This window comes from Eubalaena glacialis, chromosome 1 (genome assembly GCF_028564815.1).
Source record: "Eubalaena glacialis isolate mEubGla1 chromosome 1, mEubGla1.1.hap2.+ XY, whole genome shotgun sequence".
Lineage (NCBI taxonomy): Eukaryota > Metazoa > Chordata > Mammalia > Artiodactyla > Balaenidae > Eubalaena > Eubalaena glacialis.
Window position 1 is genome coordinate 15,402,519 of NC_083716.1, and position 20,250 is coordinate 15,422,768.

Genomic DNA, 20,250 nt, shown 5'->3' on the forward strand with positions numbered 1-20,250 from the left:
TAGTTACTTAGAACTGAGGAATAATTTTAATACATATATATTTTAATTAATGAAGGGTCAAACAGTTGAGAATAATAAAGTAAATAATCAGTTACATTCTGAACGCAATTTTCAGTCATGTGCTTGATAATTTTTTGCATCCATGAAAAAAAATGAGTTGAAGAGTAAATACTTTTCTACAGTAACTACAAAATTAAAGTAGAAATATATAGCCCTTTATACCACTAACTTTATCCTCTGGAAAAAAGGAACTTAGGGGTAAACTTAGGTTTTCTGTGACTTCTCCAAAAGTTACTTTTAAAATGTGTGTTATATAGTAGTTTTCTAGCTTTCAAAAATGATCATACTCATTACTGCTAGGTTAAGCACTTCAGAATCCATACTATTCCTATACTATTGTCCCTTCCTTTAGACTCACCTACTTAAATCCTATCACTTTGTACCAAGTATACACATAAAGGACTGATTTACAATACCGTTATAATTCCTTTTTCTCTCACAAAAAGTTAACTTGACTTGTTGCAAATGGGTATCACAATACTATTTTTAGAATAGGAAAATATTCAACATAATATTCCCTGCAGTGTTATGCACGGTATTCCCTGTATATCTTACTGCCTAAATAGATGGCTTTCAAGTTCACATAGCAATCTAAGATGAATAACTTTGACAAATGACAAGGGATTTCAAGTACTTTTTAATTTATCTATGAGTTGACTTCAAGAGCTCCAATACAAACCTATTTTCCAATACGGAAGACATGAAGCTTTCATTTTTGTTATTAATAATTAGTTTATTCAAATTATATAATAATGTATTGGACTGGAAATTATTGTAACATGTTTACCTTCAACATAATATAATTTTTAAAAGGAATACTTAAAATTTTATTTTCTCCAAAACACAAATTTTCTCATAAGGATGAAATTATATGCTCTTGTTTAGAAAGTAACTTCTGCTGGCTTTCATAACTCAAGCTCAGAATTTTGACACAAATAAGGAATAAACACCACCTTGTTAAGAATTAAACTCAGTCAGAATGGGAGAAAATATTTGCAAATGAAGCAACGGACAAAGGATTAATCTCCAAGATTTACAAGCAGCTCATGCAGCTCAATAACAAAAAAACAAACAACCCAATCCAAAAATGGGCAGAAGACCTAAATAGACATTTCTCCAAAGAAGAGATACAGATTGCCAACAGACACATGAAAGAATGCTCAACATCTTTAATCATTAGAGAAATGCAAATCAAAACTACAATGAGGTATCATCTCACACCGGTCAGAATGGCCATCATCAAAAAATCTAGAAACAATAAATGCTGGAGAGGGTGTGGAGAAAAGGGAACCCTCTTGCACTGTTGGTGGGAATGTAAATTGATACAGCCACTATGGAGAACAGTATGGAGGTTCCTTAAAAAACTAAAAATAGAACTACCATATGACCCAGCAATCCCACTACTGGGCATATACCCTGAGAAAACCATAATTCAGAAAGAGTCATGTACCAAAATATTCATTGCAGCTCTGTTTACAATAGCCAGGACATGGAAGCAACCTAGGTGTCCATCATCGGATGAATGGATAAAGAAGATGTGGCACATATATACAATGGAATATTACTCAGCCATAAAAAGAAATGAAATGGAGGTGTTTGTAATGAGGTGGATGGAGTTAGAGTCTGTCATACAGAGTGAAGTAAGTCAGAAAGAGAAAAACAAATACAGTATGCTAACACATATATATGGAATCTAAGGGAAAAAAAAAAAAAGAGGTCATGAAGAACCTAGTGGCAAGATGGGAATAAAGACACAGACCTACTAGAGAATGGACTTGAGGATATGGGGAGGGGGAGGGGTGAGATGTGACAGGGTGAGAGAGTGTCATGGACATGTATACACTACCAAATGTAAAATAGATAACTAGTGGGAAGCAGCCGCATAGCACAGGGAGATCAGCTCGGTGCTTTGTGACCACCTAGAGGGGTGGGATAGGGAGGGTGGGAGGGAGGGAGATGCAAGAGGGAAGAGATATGGCAACATATGTATATGTGTAACTGATTCACTTTGTTGTAAAGCAGAAGCTAGCACACCATTGTAAAGCAATTATACTTCAATAAAGATGTTTAAAAAAAAAAAAAAAATGAGAAAAAAAAAAAAAAGAATTAAACTCAGAGGCTTTATAGAGTTCTTGAAGGTGTCCAATATAAAAACGACATTCTCTTTTATATTTTCAAACTCAAGAAAGCAAATTAGAAACATACATTGTCTAAAAGGTTTTATATTAATAATTATTGAAAGAATTTTGAATGTATCAAAAGTATTTTCAAAATATACAATTCTGAGTTGAGTTTAAACACCAATTTTTGGTATTTTAATTTCAGGTATTATTTAAAGAATCACCAGTGCTTACAAACAACTGAGGAAATAAATAGTTGCAAAGGAAACATAATGCAATTTTAGGCATAAAATTCAGCCTGAAAAACACAAAAGTAGATATAAATAAGCTGAAAGATATTCCTCATTTTTCATTAGGCTATCTCAACATCATCAGGTTGTCAGTTAATTTCAAAGATAATGGTTAATTTGATCTAATAAAAATTCTAATGAGCTTTAAAGGAGCTAGAAAAGTTTATCTTAATGTTCACATACAGAAATAAACATACAAGAATAGCTAGAAACAGCAATGAAAAGGAAGAGCTTTGAGGGGAGCTAGACTGAAAAGACATTAAAATATACTCAACATCTATAAAATTAAAACAGTATGGCATTAGTACATAAATAGAAAGATAAATGGTACAGAAGAGAAATTCCAGAAACAAAATTTCAGAAATTCCAGAAACTAAAAATCTAGTATAACATAAGCATAGTGTTCTGAATGACTGGAGTAAAGACATTCATCGTCTTAAATGGTATTGAGACAACTGGATGGCCATTTGGAAAAATATAAGATTAGACCCAATCCTCACACCGTACACACACACAAAATACTAAACATAACCATAGAAGTGATATCCCATCACCTTTGCTAAATTTTCTAGTTTAGAAGCAAGTCACATGTCCTGCCCAGACTCAGTGAAAGGGGATTATACAATAATGTGTGAATACCAGAAGGCAGAGATCAGTAGTAGTCACCTTAGGATCTGTCCACAATAATATTTTTGTTATACATAAAGTTTTTATTATATTTCAATACAATTATTTGAGATATGAATATGTACTAATCTAATTCATATCATAAATAATTTGAGAAGTTAAAGTATTTGATCAAATTCAAACTCAGATTATAAGAGGTAAAGAGAATATGAAGGGAAAAGTATAGATATAAATAATAATTCTTTAAACAAATTAATATTGTACTATATAAATTACATTAAAAATAATTCTGATATGTAAGCTAAGTAATGTTTTTAAAATTCAGCATCTTTCTGTATAAATATCAGATACAAACATTAAAAGCCTCAGAAGTCTTCTGCATGGCTTAATTAAAAACATAACTTCAAAGTATTTCTGTGTCTAAGCAAAGAGATAATCATCCTCTATTCCCACTAAGCAAACAGCCAGACCTTTTTATAAAACAGATTTAGGCTGAAATATTCATTAGGGACTTTGAAAGGGTAAATATTACCATTATATATCACCTAAATAATGGTTACCATTTATGTGAATGATCACATTACATGATAAGTATCACTTTCTAAAAAAACAGAATATAAAATAATTCTACATTTCTAAGTGTTAAAATATAGCATTTCATTTTGTCCCTATTGATTTAAATATTTAAATATATATACATATTTTATCATAAGATATAATTTTTCTACTCAGAAGCTAAAAAGAGGGACATCTAGTTGCTATAATTTTGAAATATCACAACAGATTATTTAAAACAGCTGAGAATCTGATAAATAAATTTGTGTTTTTATGAAAAATTATGAAAGTTATACATAAGGTAAAACACCCTTGCTTTTGCTTTGTTCTTCCTCTAAAGAAACCCATAAAAATAATACCATATAATATAAATAAAAATATGATATTAAGTACTATAAGAGTATTAATATTGACACCACACTTCTCAGACAATGTATCCTAAATAAACAATAAAAATTCAGACATGAAGGTATGGTAAATACTGCAATAGAACCTGAGGAGATACAGGTTCTAGAATTGTAAGGCTGTTTATGGATTTCAAAGTCCGATAATAATAAACAGAAGTAACTAGGTAGTTGAAGACTACTAAAAACAGTAGGTTTTATTTTTTTAATGCTTAAAAGTATTGGAGAGCAAAAGAGTGAAAAATTACCAGGCCAGGATGCAGAAAAGAATGAACTCCCAGGACGTAGAATCATTTCGGGGATCCCTTTTTCACCAATTATGAATAGGAACAGCATTTCACAGGAAAAAGACTGGACTCCAGGGCCACCAAAGGTTCATGAGCTTAGTCCCAAAGTGTAATCTTAGGTTTAAGGTCATAAAAAGGCCTTCCAGAGACTGCAGATCTACTTTGAACCATCCTTATCCCTGAAAATGATTAATGCTATGTGCCCTCAGACACATAGCAGAATCAAATTCCCCTAAGATTTAATCCATGGTCTCAAATTTTCTATAAATATATTTTGCAAATATGGTATCAGTACAAAATAAAAAAATAACTGGGCATGGAAATAGGTAAGAAAACAAGAACAGGAACCAGGAAAAACAAAGGATGATGGAAATAGAGCCATGGGAATTTAGATATTATCTAGGAAAAGCCAAAGGCTTTAAAATAGCTATTATATTGGAGGAGATAACAGGCAAGATTAAAAATTTGTCTAAATTTTGGAAACTATAAAAGGCAATTAGAAACTATAACAGATTAAGAATAAGAATTTAGTCTGAAAAACTGGGAAATATAAAAACAAGAAAATGAAAATACAGTAACCAAAATTAGGAACTGAATGGATGAGATTAACAGCAAATTATACACAGTGGAAAAAGAAAAGTAAACTGAAAAATAGGTCAGGAGAGAGTGGAAAAATATGAAAAAGACATAAAAGTTCTGGTGTTACTGGACTCCAAAAGCAGAAGACAGAGAGAATGGAGAAGAAGCAACATTTGAAGAGTACTGGCTGAACTTTCTGAAATGCCCAACATGATAAATGAATAAATAATAATAATAACTAAGCAATCATAGTAAAACTGATAAAACAAAAAGAAAAAATTCTTAAAGCCAAAGAATAAAAGAGACTTAGGATGAGATTAAAAATCTGAATAGTTTATTACTTTTAAAGAAATTCAATAGTTTATATCTTATTTTAAAGAAGTAATTAAAACATGTCCACAAAGAAAAACCTAAAACCATCTGGCCACCTTGGTGATATTACCTAATACAGGGGAAGACAAGGAAGTCTCAAACAGAACCCCCCAAAAGCACTAACCATATGGAAAAGACTGATATATTGGATATTAAAATTAAGAACTTCTCTTCATCAAAGACATACAAAACAGTGTGAAACCCAATCCACACAGTGGCATTTACCACACATATCATCAACAAAAGACATGCATCCAGAATGCACAATACATTATTACAAATGATTAACCAAAAGAGAATAACATAGAAAAGAATCACAAGGAACTTGAAAGAGCACTATTTCATAAAAGAGGAGTTCAATTGATGATTAAACATATAAAACTTTTAAAATATTATACATACTAAACCTTTAAGAACTAAAGAACCACTTCAGTTCTTAAGAAAATGCAAATTCAAATTACAACGTATCAGTTATACATCCATCAGAATCCTTAAATTTGAAATCTCTTATAACACCAAGTATTGTCAAGAGTGTAGAGCATTAAGTAAATCACAGAGCCCTGGAAGGAGTATAATTACATATAACAATTTTATGAGTTAATCCTCTAAAATTGAAAAAATGGATGCCCAACACAGACCTATCAAAAATGTATGCACTTGTGAACCAGGGGACATAGATGAGAATACTCATAAGCCCATTAGTTGTAATGGTGAAAAAACAAAACTAGAATTATCTAATAGAACAATAGAAGTGATTAAATGAAGTGTGCTATAATCATACAATGAAATACTCTACAGCATTGAAAATCATCAAATTATAGCTACATGGATGCAAGAATTTGAATGAATATCAAAACATTATGATTAGTGAAATACACACGAAGACTATAGCAACAGACTAGAAGAAAATATTTGCAAAAAACAAATCTGATAAAAGATTGTTATCCAAAATATATAAAGAACTGTTAAAACTCAACAGTAAGAAAACAAACATCCCATTTAAAAAATGGGCCAAAGATCTGAACAGATATCTCACCAAAGATTACAGATGGAAAAAAAAATCATGTGAAAAGATGCTGCACATAGTATGTCATAAGGGAAATTCAAATTAAAACAACGAGATACCACTACACACCTATTAGAATGGCCAAAATCCAGAACGCTGATAGCACGAAATGCTGACAGGTATGTGGAATGTGGAGCAACAGGAACTCTCAGTCTTTGCTGGTGGAAATGAAAGATGGTACAGACACTTTCAAAGACATTTTGCCAGTTTCTTACAAAATTGAACATACTGTTACCATATGATCCAACAATTGCACTCATTGGTATTGACCAAAAGGAGTTGAAAACTTATGTCCACATAAAAACCTACACATGGTTGTTTATAGCAGCTTTATTCATAATTGCCAAAATTTGGAAGTAACCAAGATGTTCTCCAGTAGGTGAGTGGATAAATAAACTATGGTACATCCAAATGATGGAAAGTTATTCAACACTAAAAAGAAACGAAAAATCAAGCCATGAAAATGCATATTCCTAAGTGAAAGGAGCCATTCTGAGAAGGCTATATACTATATGATTCCAGTTACATGACATTTTTGAAAAGGCAAAACTATAGAAACAGTACAAAGATCAGTGGTTGTCAGAAGTTAGGAGAGAGGGAGGGATGAATAAGAGAAGTACTGAGGATTTTTAGGTCAGTTAAAGTATTGTGTATGATACTATGATGATGAATACATGCCATTACATATTTATCAAAACCCACAGAATGAATGCACAAAGCTAAAAGTGAACCCGATTGTAAACTCTGGACTTTGGGTGATAATGATGTGTCAATGTAGGTTCATAAATTGTAACAAATGTACCTTTTTGGTGAGGAGTATTGATAATGGGAGAAGCTATGCATCTATGGGGTAGGGGTATATTTCTGTACTTTCTGTTCAATATTGCTGTGAACCTACGACTGCTATAAAATTAAAGTCTATTTAAAAAATCCAGATTTACAAAACAAGTCAATGAAGATATTTTTTTAATTAACAATTTAAAGTCTTTGAAATTAAGAAACAATTTTAAAATAATTACTGGATCAAAATAAAATAAAAATTGAAATTACTGATAATTTAGAAAATATTTCACATTAATAATACAAACTGATGAGTGATTAATTTGAAACAGTGAATAATTGTGTGTGTGTGTGTGTGTGTGTCTGGTTTTGGTATGAAGGAGATGCTGGTCTTACAGAAGAGAGTTTGGAAGTGTTCCTTCCTCTTCAATTTTTTGGAAGAGTCTAAGGATAATTAACTCTTCTTTAAATGTTTTATAAAATGCACCTGTATAGCTGTCTGGTCCTGGACTTTTGATTGTTGAAAGTTTTTTGATTACTGATTCAATTTCATTACTGGTAATTAGTCTGTTCATATTTTCTACCTCTTCCAGATTGAGTCTTGAGAGATTGTACATTTCTAGGAATTTATCCATTTCTTCTAAGTTGCCCATTTTATTAGTGTATAATTGTTCATACTAATCTCTTATGATCCTTTGCATTTTTTTGGTGTCAGTTGTAACTTTTCCACTTTCATGTCTGATTTTATTTATTTGCACCCTCTTTCTTTCTTGATGAATCTGGCTACAAGTTTACCAATTTTGTTTATCTTCTCAAAGAACCAGATCTTAGCTTCACTGACCTTTTCTATTGTTTATTTTAGTCTCTATTTTATTTACGCTCTGATCTGTATTATTTCTTTACTTCTGTTAACTATAGGTTGCTTTTTTTTTTAACATCTTTATTGGAGTATAATGCTTTACAATGTTGTGTTAGTTTCTGCCGTATAGCAAAGTGAATCAGCTATACATATACATATATCCCCATATCGCCTCCCTCTTGTGTCTCCCTCCCACCCTCCCTATCCCACCCCTCTAGGTGGTCACAAAGCACCGAGCTGATCTCCCTGTGCTATGCGGCTGCTTGCCACTAGCTATCTATTTTACATTTGGTAGTGTACGTATGTCAATGCCACTCTCTCACTTTAACTATAGGTTTTGTTTGTTCTTCTTTTTCTAGTTCCTTTAGGTGTAAGGTTAGGTTGTTTATTTGAGATTGTTTGTTTCCTGAGGTAGGCTTGTATCGCTATAAACTTCCCTCTTAGAAGTGCTTTTGCTGAATCCCATAGATTTTGGACCATTTGGACCACTGTGTTTCCATTTTCATTTGTCTGCAGGTGTTTTCTGATTTCCTCTTTGATTTCTTTGTTGATCCATTGGTTGTTTAGTAGCATGTTGTTTAGACTCCACATGTTTCTGTTATCTGTGGTGGGTTTTTTTTTGTACAATTGACCATTAAAATATGCAGAGGTTAGGGGTACCAACCCGTTGCACAGTCAAAAATCCATGTATAAATTTTGACTCCCCCCCAAACTTAACTACTAATAGCCTATTGTTGACCAGAAGCCTTACCAATAACATAAACAGTCAATAAACACAAAGTTTGTATGTTATATATATTATAAACTATATTCTTACAATAGAGTAAAAAGAAAATGTCATTAAGAAAATCATAAAGAGGAGAAAATACATTTTACCGTACTGTACCCAATTTATCAATACCGTAAGTCTATGTAGTCTGTTTACAAGATGAATCATCTATCAGTACCTACATCAATGTTGTCTTATATGGTACAAAGCACTGTAGATGTTATATGTATTACTAACACTAGACATCAATAATGAAAAAATGTGAAAAAGAAATTTATATTTATTTACAAGTATAGCAATTCATGCTTTGATAACAAAAAATCAGCAATATGATTGTTTTATGGTAGTGTAGTGTAATCAATAGGGTTGCTTCACGGTAGCTTAGCCTATACACTAATGAATAATTATCAAATTTTTAAAAATCTACAAACAATAAATGTTGCAGAGGATGTGGAGAAAAAGGAACCCTCTTGCACTGTTGGTGGGAATGTAAATTGATACAGCCACTATGGAGAACAGTATGGAGGTTCCTTTAAAAACTAAAAATAGAACTACCATACGACCCAGCAATCCCACTACTGGGCATATACCCTGAGAAAACCATAATTCAAAAAGAGTCATGTACCACAATGTTCACTGCAGCTCTATTTACAATAGCGAGGACATGGAAGCAACCTAAGTGTCCATCGACAGATGAATGGATAAAGAAGATGTGGCACATATATACAATGGAATATTACTCGGCCATAAAAAGAAACGAAATTGAGTTATTTGTAGTGAGGTGGATGGACCTAGAGTCTGTCACACAGAATGAAGTAAGTCAGAAAGAGAAAAACAAATACCGTATGCTAACACATATATATGGAATCTAAAAAAAAAAAACAAAAAATGGTTCTGAAGAACCTAGGGTCAGGACAGGAATAAAGACACAGACGTAGAGAATGGACTTGAGGACACGAGGAGGGGGAAGGGTAAGCTGGGACGAAGTGAGAGAGTGGCATGCACATATGTACGCTACCAAATGTAAAATAGACAGCTAGTGGGAAGCAACCGCATAGCACAAGATCAGCTCGGTGCTTTGTGACCACCTTGAGGGGTGGGATAGGGAGGATGGGAGGGAGATGCAAGAGGGAGGAGATATGGGGATATATGTATATGTATAGCTGATTCACTTTGTTATAAAGCAGAAACTAACACCATTGTAAAGCAATTATACTCCAATAAAGACGTTAAAAAAATCTTTATGGCATACAGTATTAGTCATATTTACAATACAGTATCGAAAACATTGTTACTTTCATTTAAAAACCACTCAGTGATGATAGGCTGATATGCAGTTTCTCCAACTATAAGAGAGAGAGGCATACTGTACAGTAAGGTAATTCTTTGAAAGCAAAGTTATAAAACAGTAAGAAACTAACACATTAATTTTATATTAATATCACTCACTTTATGCCTATGTAAGGATAGACTATCCATCTCAATACAAGTCTTGCACACAATGACCTACATGATGAAGATGATACAAAAATGTCTCACACAGTTCTTGTCATACAGTTATTACATTTTCACAGGAAAGCACTCACACATACACAAGAGATAAGTTGATTTTTTTTTTTGCTATATCCACAATCTCTTCCACGATTTCCTGTCTCTGTCATAAATCCTGTGAAGTCATGCTCATCATCTGGACAGTTTTCTCCAGCAGGAATTTATTGGTTCAAGCTCTGTAGTTTTCACAGCTTTTTCTATAACACAATGGCATCTTCCAGGGAAAAATCCTTCCAGACTTTCATGATGTTCTCCCTATCTGGGTTCCCTTCCATAGCACTGACAATCCTGTGCATAGAGTACTGTGCGTAATGAGGCTTAAAGATCCTTATGGATGCCCTGATCTAGAGGCTGAATTAGAGATGTTGTTAGAGGGCAAGTAGACCACTTTGATGCCGTTGGTGTTGAACTCATGGAGATCTGGGCGTCCAGGGGGCACTGTCCAATGTATGGACACCAAGGGCAGAAAGGGGGGGCGGTGGTATGAATTGGGAGATTGCGATTGACATATATACACTAATATGTATAAAACAGATAACTAATGAAAACCTCCTGTATAGCACAGGGAACTCCACTTTGCTGTACAGTAGAAACTAACATATCATTGTAAAACAACTATACCCCAATAAAAATAAATAAATAAAATTTTAAAAGGGAGTAGTAATTGGGAAAAACAAAGTCCTAAAATACATTAATTTATATTTGTTTTATAAAGCCCTTACTATGTGCCAGAAACTAGTCTAGAAAGGAAGGCACAAGTTTGATTGTCCAAAAATGTAAAAGGCATTATTGGCAACATCCTCTGCCTCCTGCCACCAAAAAAAAAAAAAGAGAGAGAGAGAGACTAGATATAACAAAATAGATTAAAATGGGTAATAATCTTAGATATTGCTGGTCTAAAGGCAAACTAGTGAGGAAAAAATGCTCAGGAAGAAGATTCTCCTATGGCGAGGACTATGTATGTATCAAGAACTATTAACTCACAGCTGTTTGGAATGCTTGCAGTAAAGCAAAATTTTGATCCCCATCGTAGAATTTAAGTCACTATTTTCCAGGAGATCCTTCTTTACCCTAATTTTGAGAACCAGTGTCTTAATCCTAACATAAGTAGCTATGAAGAAGTTATGATCACTAAAGAGGAAAGATATAAGGAAGAGAAAAGGAGATTCAATTATGAATTAAATTACTAAACTTAAAAGATCTTGCTTATTAATTGTGCCATATATCTCAGTAATTATACTTATAATTCCTAATATGTTTGAGAAATTTTATCTTCAACTTACTGTGGATAAAAACTAAAACATGATTCTGGATCAACCCACCAATTTTGATTAATCTACCAACATAATATCTAACAATATCATGAATGTGTATAATTTTCTCCAGAAGGAACTAAATTGCTCTAAGATCTTATATGCAATAAATAAAGCAACAAAAGTTTTTTTGGCTAGATAAAGGAAAACACTAATTAATTAGATCAGTGGTTCTCAGTGGGGATGAATGTGTGGGTAACCATGAATTACCTCTATAATTATGGAGTTCTAATGGAATGTACTACAATGGCTAAACGGGAGGCCAAGGATGACAGATATCCTGAATGCACAAGGCCACTCCACATAACAAAAAATTGATCCAAATCCCACACAACTTTTGGATAAAATAGCAGATCAACAGTTTTTGTTCATAATTATTTGACTGTTGAACCTAATTCCATTTTACCTATAAACACAGAATAGTTTTGCATGTTTATAACAAACAGTGAATTTTCTAGGAATGCAATTACCATGTAACTTGAAAATAGACCATGTATAATTTTATTCAGAATTTAACTAAGATGTGTTCATCGTTTTAGAACACCTCATCAAAAATAGCTATGCTGTTCATGGTATATACAACACACATCTTGGAGTATGCCATGTGTCTAGAGAATATTTGAGACTCCTTTTAAGAAACTAAGAACCAAATTTTATTAGTAGTATAGACTTGTGAATAGCACTAGATTTCATTAATAAAGTGATGAAAATTGTTAATTTATTCCTATACTATATATTTTTAAAAACTTTGTAGCCCTATGATATAAAATCTATGTGATAAAAATCACATATTAGGGGCTTCCCTGGTGGCGCAGTGGTTGAGAATCTGCCTGCTAATGCAGGGGACACGGGTTCGAGCCCTAGTCTGGGAAGATCCCACATGCCGCGGAGCAGCTGAGCCTGTGAGCCACAACTACTGAGCCTGCGCATCTGGAGCCTGTGCTCCGCAACAAGAGAGGCCGCGACAGTGAGAGGCCCGTGCACCGCGATGAAGAGTGGCCCCCGCTTGCCACAACTAGAGAAAGCCCTCGCACAGAAACGAAGACCCAACACAGCCAAAAATAAATAAATAAATAAAAATAGTATAAATAAATAAATAAATAAAATCTGCTTAAAAAAAAAAATCACATATTAAAACTATGTATTTGGGGATTGCCAATTATTTTTCAGCTGGGAACTCTGACAATGTTCCCAGAAGCCCCAAACAACTCTACTGGCTCTGGTATTACTATATCTTTTTCCAAATTATCCTCTATTACCTATTTCTAAGAAATGATATAGTTTCCAAGGTCTTTTCAAGTACCAGAAATTGAATGTGTGCCTTGACATGTGGTATGGTTTCAGGATAGAATGTAAATTTTCTGTGACATTTTATCATAATCTTGCCCAGCTAGACAAATAAGACCCAGCTAATATTTGAGAATATAATACTTCCTCATTTTCTCCATTTCAACAGCCTGTTATTTGTCTTGGTATAAGATCTCTAACTTCTGATTTACCATCTTCACTGGGTCCAGAGTGAATGGAAGGAGTTTAAGGGACTCCTTCCACTTGACCCTTTCTACCTAACGGCTCCTTTCCCACAACTCAGAAGATCAACCTGAAGAGTCTGCCAGCTGCTACATTTATCCATTCCAATTATGCACTTAGGGACAGGAAAATGACCACAGGGTGCGCTTATAGACCAATGTATTCAATTAAACAGATTTGGAAAATTCCATTTATTACCTGGTCCCGGTAAGTTCCCATTCTAATAAAGGGGCTATGACTCTTCATCTCTAAATGCCAGTAGCACTCCTTAATTTTTAAGATAATTAATTATGAAAATCCATAAAGTTCTAGAAGGTGCTATTCCATCACCATTGAGAACCACCTAATAAATTAATGTTTTCCTTTGTGCAACCAAAATATTTTGAGCTTCATAGTTACTGTGTACAATATATAACAACACTTTCTGTAGGATTTTTAGATATTTTCTGGTAATTAGAAAGATTAGACAGGTCTAATCCAGGGCCGATCCAGAAACATGTTTTTTGTTTCTTTTTGCTTTTTTTTAAACATGCCATAAATGTTAAGGTAAAATTTCCCAATGGTGTCTTCTGAAATAGTCATATAACTCCTTAAATACACAGTAACAATACTGAACAGATTTTTAAGTGAATATATTAATGTTATTTTGGTGACCAATACCAGGCCAAACACCTTATCCCAAAGCCCTTCAAAAGTATGTGTGCTCCATTTTCCAGTGACCAATTATGTACTAAATGGCTTGAGGTCCCATTGGATAGAATGGAGGAGAATGTATTGTGTGTATTGATGAGATGGCATGCGTGGTTCCTCAAAGGAACCCAACCACTATTTTAACTGATGGGCTCTGGGAATCAGAGATTCAAATCAGAATCATGAAAAGACTGAAGGATCACAATTTTCTACTAAGGCAGCTGACATCAACCTTCTGCTTATTGGTTCATGATTTTTTCTGGTGATACAAGTCCAACAATAATCTAGTTGGCTGCCAATTTAGCTCATCCCTCAGAACTCAGGCATTTCCACATCCCTGCCGACCAATACCCCCTGTTGGTCATCTGGTCTTGCTGACTCTTAAGGTAATTATGTCTATATTTAAGAGTTAAATGTCACCACCTGGCTTCTACTATTCCGGAATCCTGACATACACATTGTCACTAGAGAGCGCAGCTGACTGGATTCATTTTCTACTGTCTATCAGGACCTACAGAGAATAGCCACCACTGAGTTCCACAGATTCCAGGGCTCCCCTTACTGTTGTACTCCTTATTGTCCGAGTGAAGGAAGTGTTCTGGAAGACCTCCAAGAAAATATAGTCAGTTAACGGGCAGTCTGATATTATCTAATACATGCATTCCAATACATCCAACTTCCTGAGTTTCTGACCCCACTGTTCAAAATTTCCCAAGACAGTTCCAGCAACTCCCACCTCATTAACTAGAGGCAAGCATCATGTCCACACTTTAAAAAGCCATCAGCAACTCCAGGTAAACTCACTAAGATATGAAATCCTGAAATATAGGAGAGTGATGCCGTATCAATATAGTCTCCCTTCTCCAGTCTTATATCCCATGTCCCCAGGTCCAGCACCCTCACTGTGCACTCCTGATTCCTGCCTCTGCATACCTGCCAGGCTCTGCAACTTTTTGAGTGAATAAGCTACCTCTTCCTATAGCAGAGACTGTGTTTTCCCATTCATGCTACACTGAGACCTGATGCTTCCTACTGATCTGAAGACAATAAGTAGAGGCAGGGGACACTCTGGAGGAGGACATCTTTTTGGGAAGCATAACCCTCAGGTGAAATCTTTGCACTGTGTCCAGAGAAAAGGAAGCTATTCTACTCTAGCAAATGACAGAGGGCTACTTCTTCCAGTCAGGAGTGTTCAAGGGAATCTAGGATTCAGGGTTCTAAGGTCATACTCATAAGTGTCCCCACTGTAGGCCTCAAAGTCTTACTCCTTGTCATCAGGCAACGACTCTGGCATGGGTAAATTGTCATGACTGAGCCTTCAGTTTCATCTGCAGTCTGCCAACCTTATGATTAAATCCTGGGCATAATTTTCAAGATACTCTGCTCTCTGGCTATAGAGGATGAGGGTCTTTCAATGCTGTCATGAGGGCCTCTGATGTTCACATTATGCCTTGAATTGATGGAAGCCTCCTTCTTTAAGCCTTCTTGGCAATTAACAAAAGCTAGCCAAGTTTGTAAGCATAATTACCACCGCCCCATGACTTTCAAGTGCTAAAGTTGCTACATAATCTAGTACTTCTCCCTCAACCTATACTTTATCCTATCAAACACAGTTAATATTCTCAATAATTATTACAGCACACCAGGATGATCACTACCCCACTCACCATTAGCACTGTAGTGCTTATTGCCATTTGATAAGTCATCCAATTATAAAATCCTATGCTGAGGGTCTATTATCTAGAACTGCTTCCAGTAGCAACCAGTTTAGTCAGAATAACCTCAATAGCAGATGCTGAAATAAGGACTTGGATGTGGGTACTTGCCAAGGAGAGTTATCTCAGGAAGCATTGGTGACAATGTGGGAAATGGAGGACAAACTCCCATTTCTCGTTGGCCAAGGATTACCCATACTGGCATCAACTGCTTTACACTTCCTGGTTGCACCTGGGCAGAAATGAGTAGCTTTGGAACTAAAAGAGAAACAAAGATTCTCATTCTTTATGTGGAATATTGGAAAGTACAGGAAACTGTCCACTGCAGCCTTGATGAAACCCTAAAAGCCATGAGAGTTGGCAAGATGTATCGTAAGTATCTGCCACAACATTTTATCAAAACTTATTTCACCTATATCTGATTTACCCTTTATTTCCCACTGAGGAACATTAGTTTCTATCAGTAGTGTTGTTAGAAGGCTGAAGGAAAAAACAATTAAATACTACTGACCTTCATTATACATACATTGAAAATGACAGACATTATATTTTACATAATGCAAATATGGGTCACCTTCACATTGTAAATTGAGAAATTTTACAAAAATAATATGTGTGTTTTCTTTAAAGTCTGCATGTTGCTCCTCAAAAGTAAACAATTTTCCTAGACAATACCACTTCACTCATTTTATATTTATATTTATATTATAGTTTACTTTTCCATTAAATTAATTTTTAACTTACCATTTTTGAGTTCCAACTGTGTTTAGGCCAGGGCCAGAATGAGAACTTTACCTTGGCAAGATTAATAATTTGGTGTCCCTTTAAATGAATATTTTGACCCCATACTGAAGCCCTGCCCACTGTGTCTGCTATTCCCTTCCCCGAGCATACACCACAAGAAATTATCTCCAATTATTTCCATGAGCAACTGGTGCGGTTCATGAAAAAAAACTCTAAAAAGTGTGTGGACCCACCAATTCCTCAGCCCCAGGACCTTCACACTATTGACGATGAGCACTTGAGCACCAATTTATCAGCCACCTCAGCTGGACTCTGCTTTTAAGCTTCCCACTGGCTTCACTCCAGGTTAGCCAGTGTTCCTGTCTCATTTCTCCCTGAAAGCTCTTGTTTCTCTTTAGAGTTTCGGTCATTTGGTTACCCTGTAATCTCAGTTCTCCAACACTTTCAAGCAAACTCATGAATTTGCAGTTCGCCCAGCTTTTCTTTCTTTCATTGTAAAGGTGGGAACAATGCTTTTTCCAGCTCTCTACATCTTGAGCAAAAACTGGAAATGCTATCGTTCATTTTTACTTGTTTGCTTTACTGATGTGGTTTCCCTTTCTGTTTACTACATTCTATACCCAGAAAATTTTAACTCTTCCTTCAAGTTCCATCTCAAATATGCTTTGCTCAAACTTTCCTTATTCTTCCATGATAAATCAATCATTCCCTTTCAGTACTCCTTCACTACTTTCTTCATTCTATTCCATTAAATAAATTTATTGAACACTTACACTGTAGTACTGATGCAATGGTCCCTAAAGAGGTTCACTTAATAAAGGATACAGGCAAGTACATAGATAATGCAAGGAAAAAATTAGTAAATAGGAAGAGAACCAATTTCAATTTGGAGAGGTTATGGAAAATACACAAATGAGATGTGATGTCTGACTACATACTTAAAGCCAAACAGAAATTATCCTGGGAAGAGGAAAGAGTTCATTCATAAGCATCTCAAATCACTAATGTATCAATAATAAATTAATATAGTATATTTTGGCTAGTGTCTCCACTGCTAGCCTGAAAGAAGCTTTAAGTAAAAACCATGTGTTATTCATCTTCATTAAGAGTAGCAACCACTCATTTAATAATTGTTTACTGACTTGAGTGACTAGCTTTGCTTCTTAAAGAGAGCTTTTTTTCCAGTATAAGCACACTGCAGGAAATTATTGCTTTAAGTATGAGGACCCTTTGTCATCACTGCCCTACACTCAAATAAATAAATTAAATAAATAAAACAAATAAATATTTATACAAATATAAATATATATTTAATATAAATATGTAAATAATATATATTTCTATTTTATAAATATATTTTATATTTGTATACAAATAATATATGATATATTATTATATAATATAAATCTTATATAAATAAAACAAATAAATAACTAAAACAAAAAAGTAATGAATGTAATTCTATCTACAAAAACTGTCCACAAAATACTCTCTACAAATTAGTATTCCAAATTTTCCTCTGCTTATAAAAAATTTCCCATTTATAATAACTAGGGCAAAATGTAATTTCACCATTCAGAACTATATAATTTATTTGTCTAATATTTCATACATATGCCAAATCCTGTAACTCTGTACATATAAGCTTAGAAGCCCATGAGTTCAGTGAATTAAAATACTGTCTCTCTTACCTGGAAACAAAAATATGTTTCTAACATACTGCATCACATAACGGATAATTATTATGGATGGTTATACCATTTGTGCAAAAGTAAAGTACAAATTTAAATTGTCAGTGTTTATAATGATGACGGAATCTCACAACAAAAATAAAGTATTTGTTGCTTAAGACCAAGAGCTACTACACAATTCATTGGGGGAAGAGAGATGCAAGGAGCAGTACAAAATGAAAATGCTCTCGTTAAAAATTTATTAAGAATTTTAATATGGCGACAGAAGAACATTCAATCAGGCGTGATGCCCTTCTAAGCATGAGGCCCTGTGTAAATGCACATGTCACACACCCAAGAAGTTGGTGTTACTTATGACAACCAGTATGTAGCACTGCAGAATACCGGAGGCATCTCTCTGACTTAAAGCATAGGACTCTGATTTAATCTCATTGGTACTAAGAACAAAATAGCCTTCCTTAATAGGAATTTCCCTAAGATCTTATGCTTTGACCTCATTTTTAAGTTTAGAGACTATGGAGAAGGAATAAAAACTGCTTCTGCTCACCTTCTCTTGAAAACCTATGATACCTCAGTGACTAGTCAAAGACATGACCATCTAACTTGAAATGTTTAGGATAATTCTATTGTAAATAATGTATTTGTTCTAAATAAAAACAAACAAAAAGATCATTTTCCATGGCTAACACAGCTCTTTGGATATAAATTTTTACATATAGTTTTGGAGAATCTTTTATTAATTTTTAAAGTAATTATATAATTATTATAATTGGAATTTATGGTTTATGTCATACAGCATATTATACCTAATATAAACGTAAGTACATATATACAACTCAAAACTATAAAAATGATTTTAATATATGAAGAATATGAATAAGAAAAAACATTTAAGTAACATGAAACAACTACTTTTTAAAGTTACTCCTTTTGGAGGTAGGTGAGAATAACAACTAAATTATAAAAAGACAAAAACCACTCATAAAACTATTGAAAGCAGAGTAACAACAAGAGTGGGTTCATGTCTAATGAAATAACAGAGAAAAAGAAGATGAGTATAAGAAACCACTTGCAAGGCCTAAAAGACTATAATGATCAGAATTAATAATAAAAGATTCAAGAGAAGGAAATGCATAGAAACATTGGATTTCAGTTATTTAACAAGATATAGAGAAAAATTATAAAGATAGCAATGGAGGTTTGATATATAAGATATTTTTCCAGAAAAAATAAGAATGTTTCTTTTTATCAGAGAGATACAAAAGACAAATATTCTATGGGCTCTGTTTTGAAGGCTCCACAAAATTGTCATTTTAAAGGCTTAATTTTTTATGAAAATTGATAAAATGCAAGTAAACATAGCTTAAAACAATACTGGTTGCTTAACTAACACAACACTAAACTTAAAATGGAAAACCTGTAACAATTAGTTCTACAGCACAAATTCAACCCATGAAAGTTCTAGAAAGTAATTTTTACTTACAATTGGCATTGATCACCTTTTATTCCTTTAGTTGTGCAGAAACATTTTCCTGTGTGCATATGACAAATATTTGCATGTCCACTGCATGTACAAGCTGTAAGTCAAAACCAAAATGATATTGAATATTCCCCATCACAAACATGTGCATCACATTTCAGGGAAGGTTGTATTATCTTATTTGTAAACCATCAATTATCCTCTTGCCATCCAAAAGCTAGGGTTAGCATACAAGTTATTTTTAATTAAGGGGAAGTAAATTCACTTATTTAAAAATTTTGTGAAACTCTTCAAAGTCTTTGGGGTATCCTGAAGTCTAGTGTGGATCCCAGTATTTATCTCATCCTTCTTTGGACTTTTTTCCATTTCTAATTTGGTACATCTACTTAATGAAATGAGTTTCAAAGAGCATAAGATCTTTGGAGTCAAACAGTTCAGCTTCAAAATGTACATCTATAATCACTAGCTATGTGACCTTGGGCAATTTATGTACCCTCACTAGTCTTAGTTTCTTCGTCTTCAAAAGGAGAAAGGAGCTCTCAGGACTTAGTGAGAATTAAATGAGATAATGTATTTTAAATTCCTAACACATATCAAGCACTTAATAAATACAACTATTACTTCCACTACTGTTACCACTGCCAACAATAAAAAAATATAATTTTACATATTGTATAAAAAAGCATATCTGTTTATTTGCCCAAAAATCATCCTTTTCTGAGATCATTCTCAGTTTTAGTATTCCAGAATACTACCTGAAACATTCCA

General features: G+C 33.9%; 1 protein-coding gene across 1 annotated transcript in view; it reads right to left on the reverse strand.

Moving 5' to 3' along the window:
- The window catches only part of ATRNL1 (attractin like 1), a 701,048-nt gene that overhangs the window by 475,759 nt on the left and 205,039 nt on the right, over positions 1–20,250 (reverse strand). Inside the window, exon 20 of the mRNA XM_061191223.1 lies at positions 19,486–19,579. Coding sequence (XP_061047206.1) covers positions 19,486–19,579 — 94 coding nt within the window. The remainder of the gene's footprint in view (positions 1–19,485; positions 19,580–20,250) is intronic.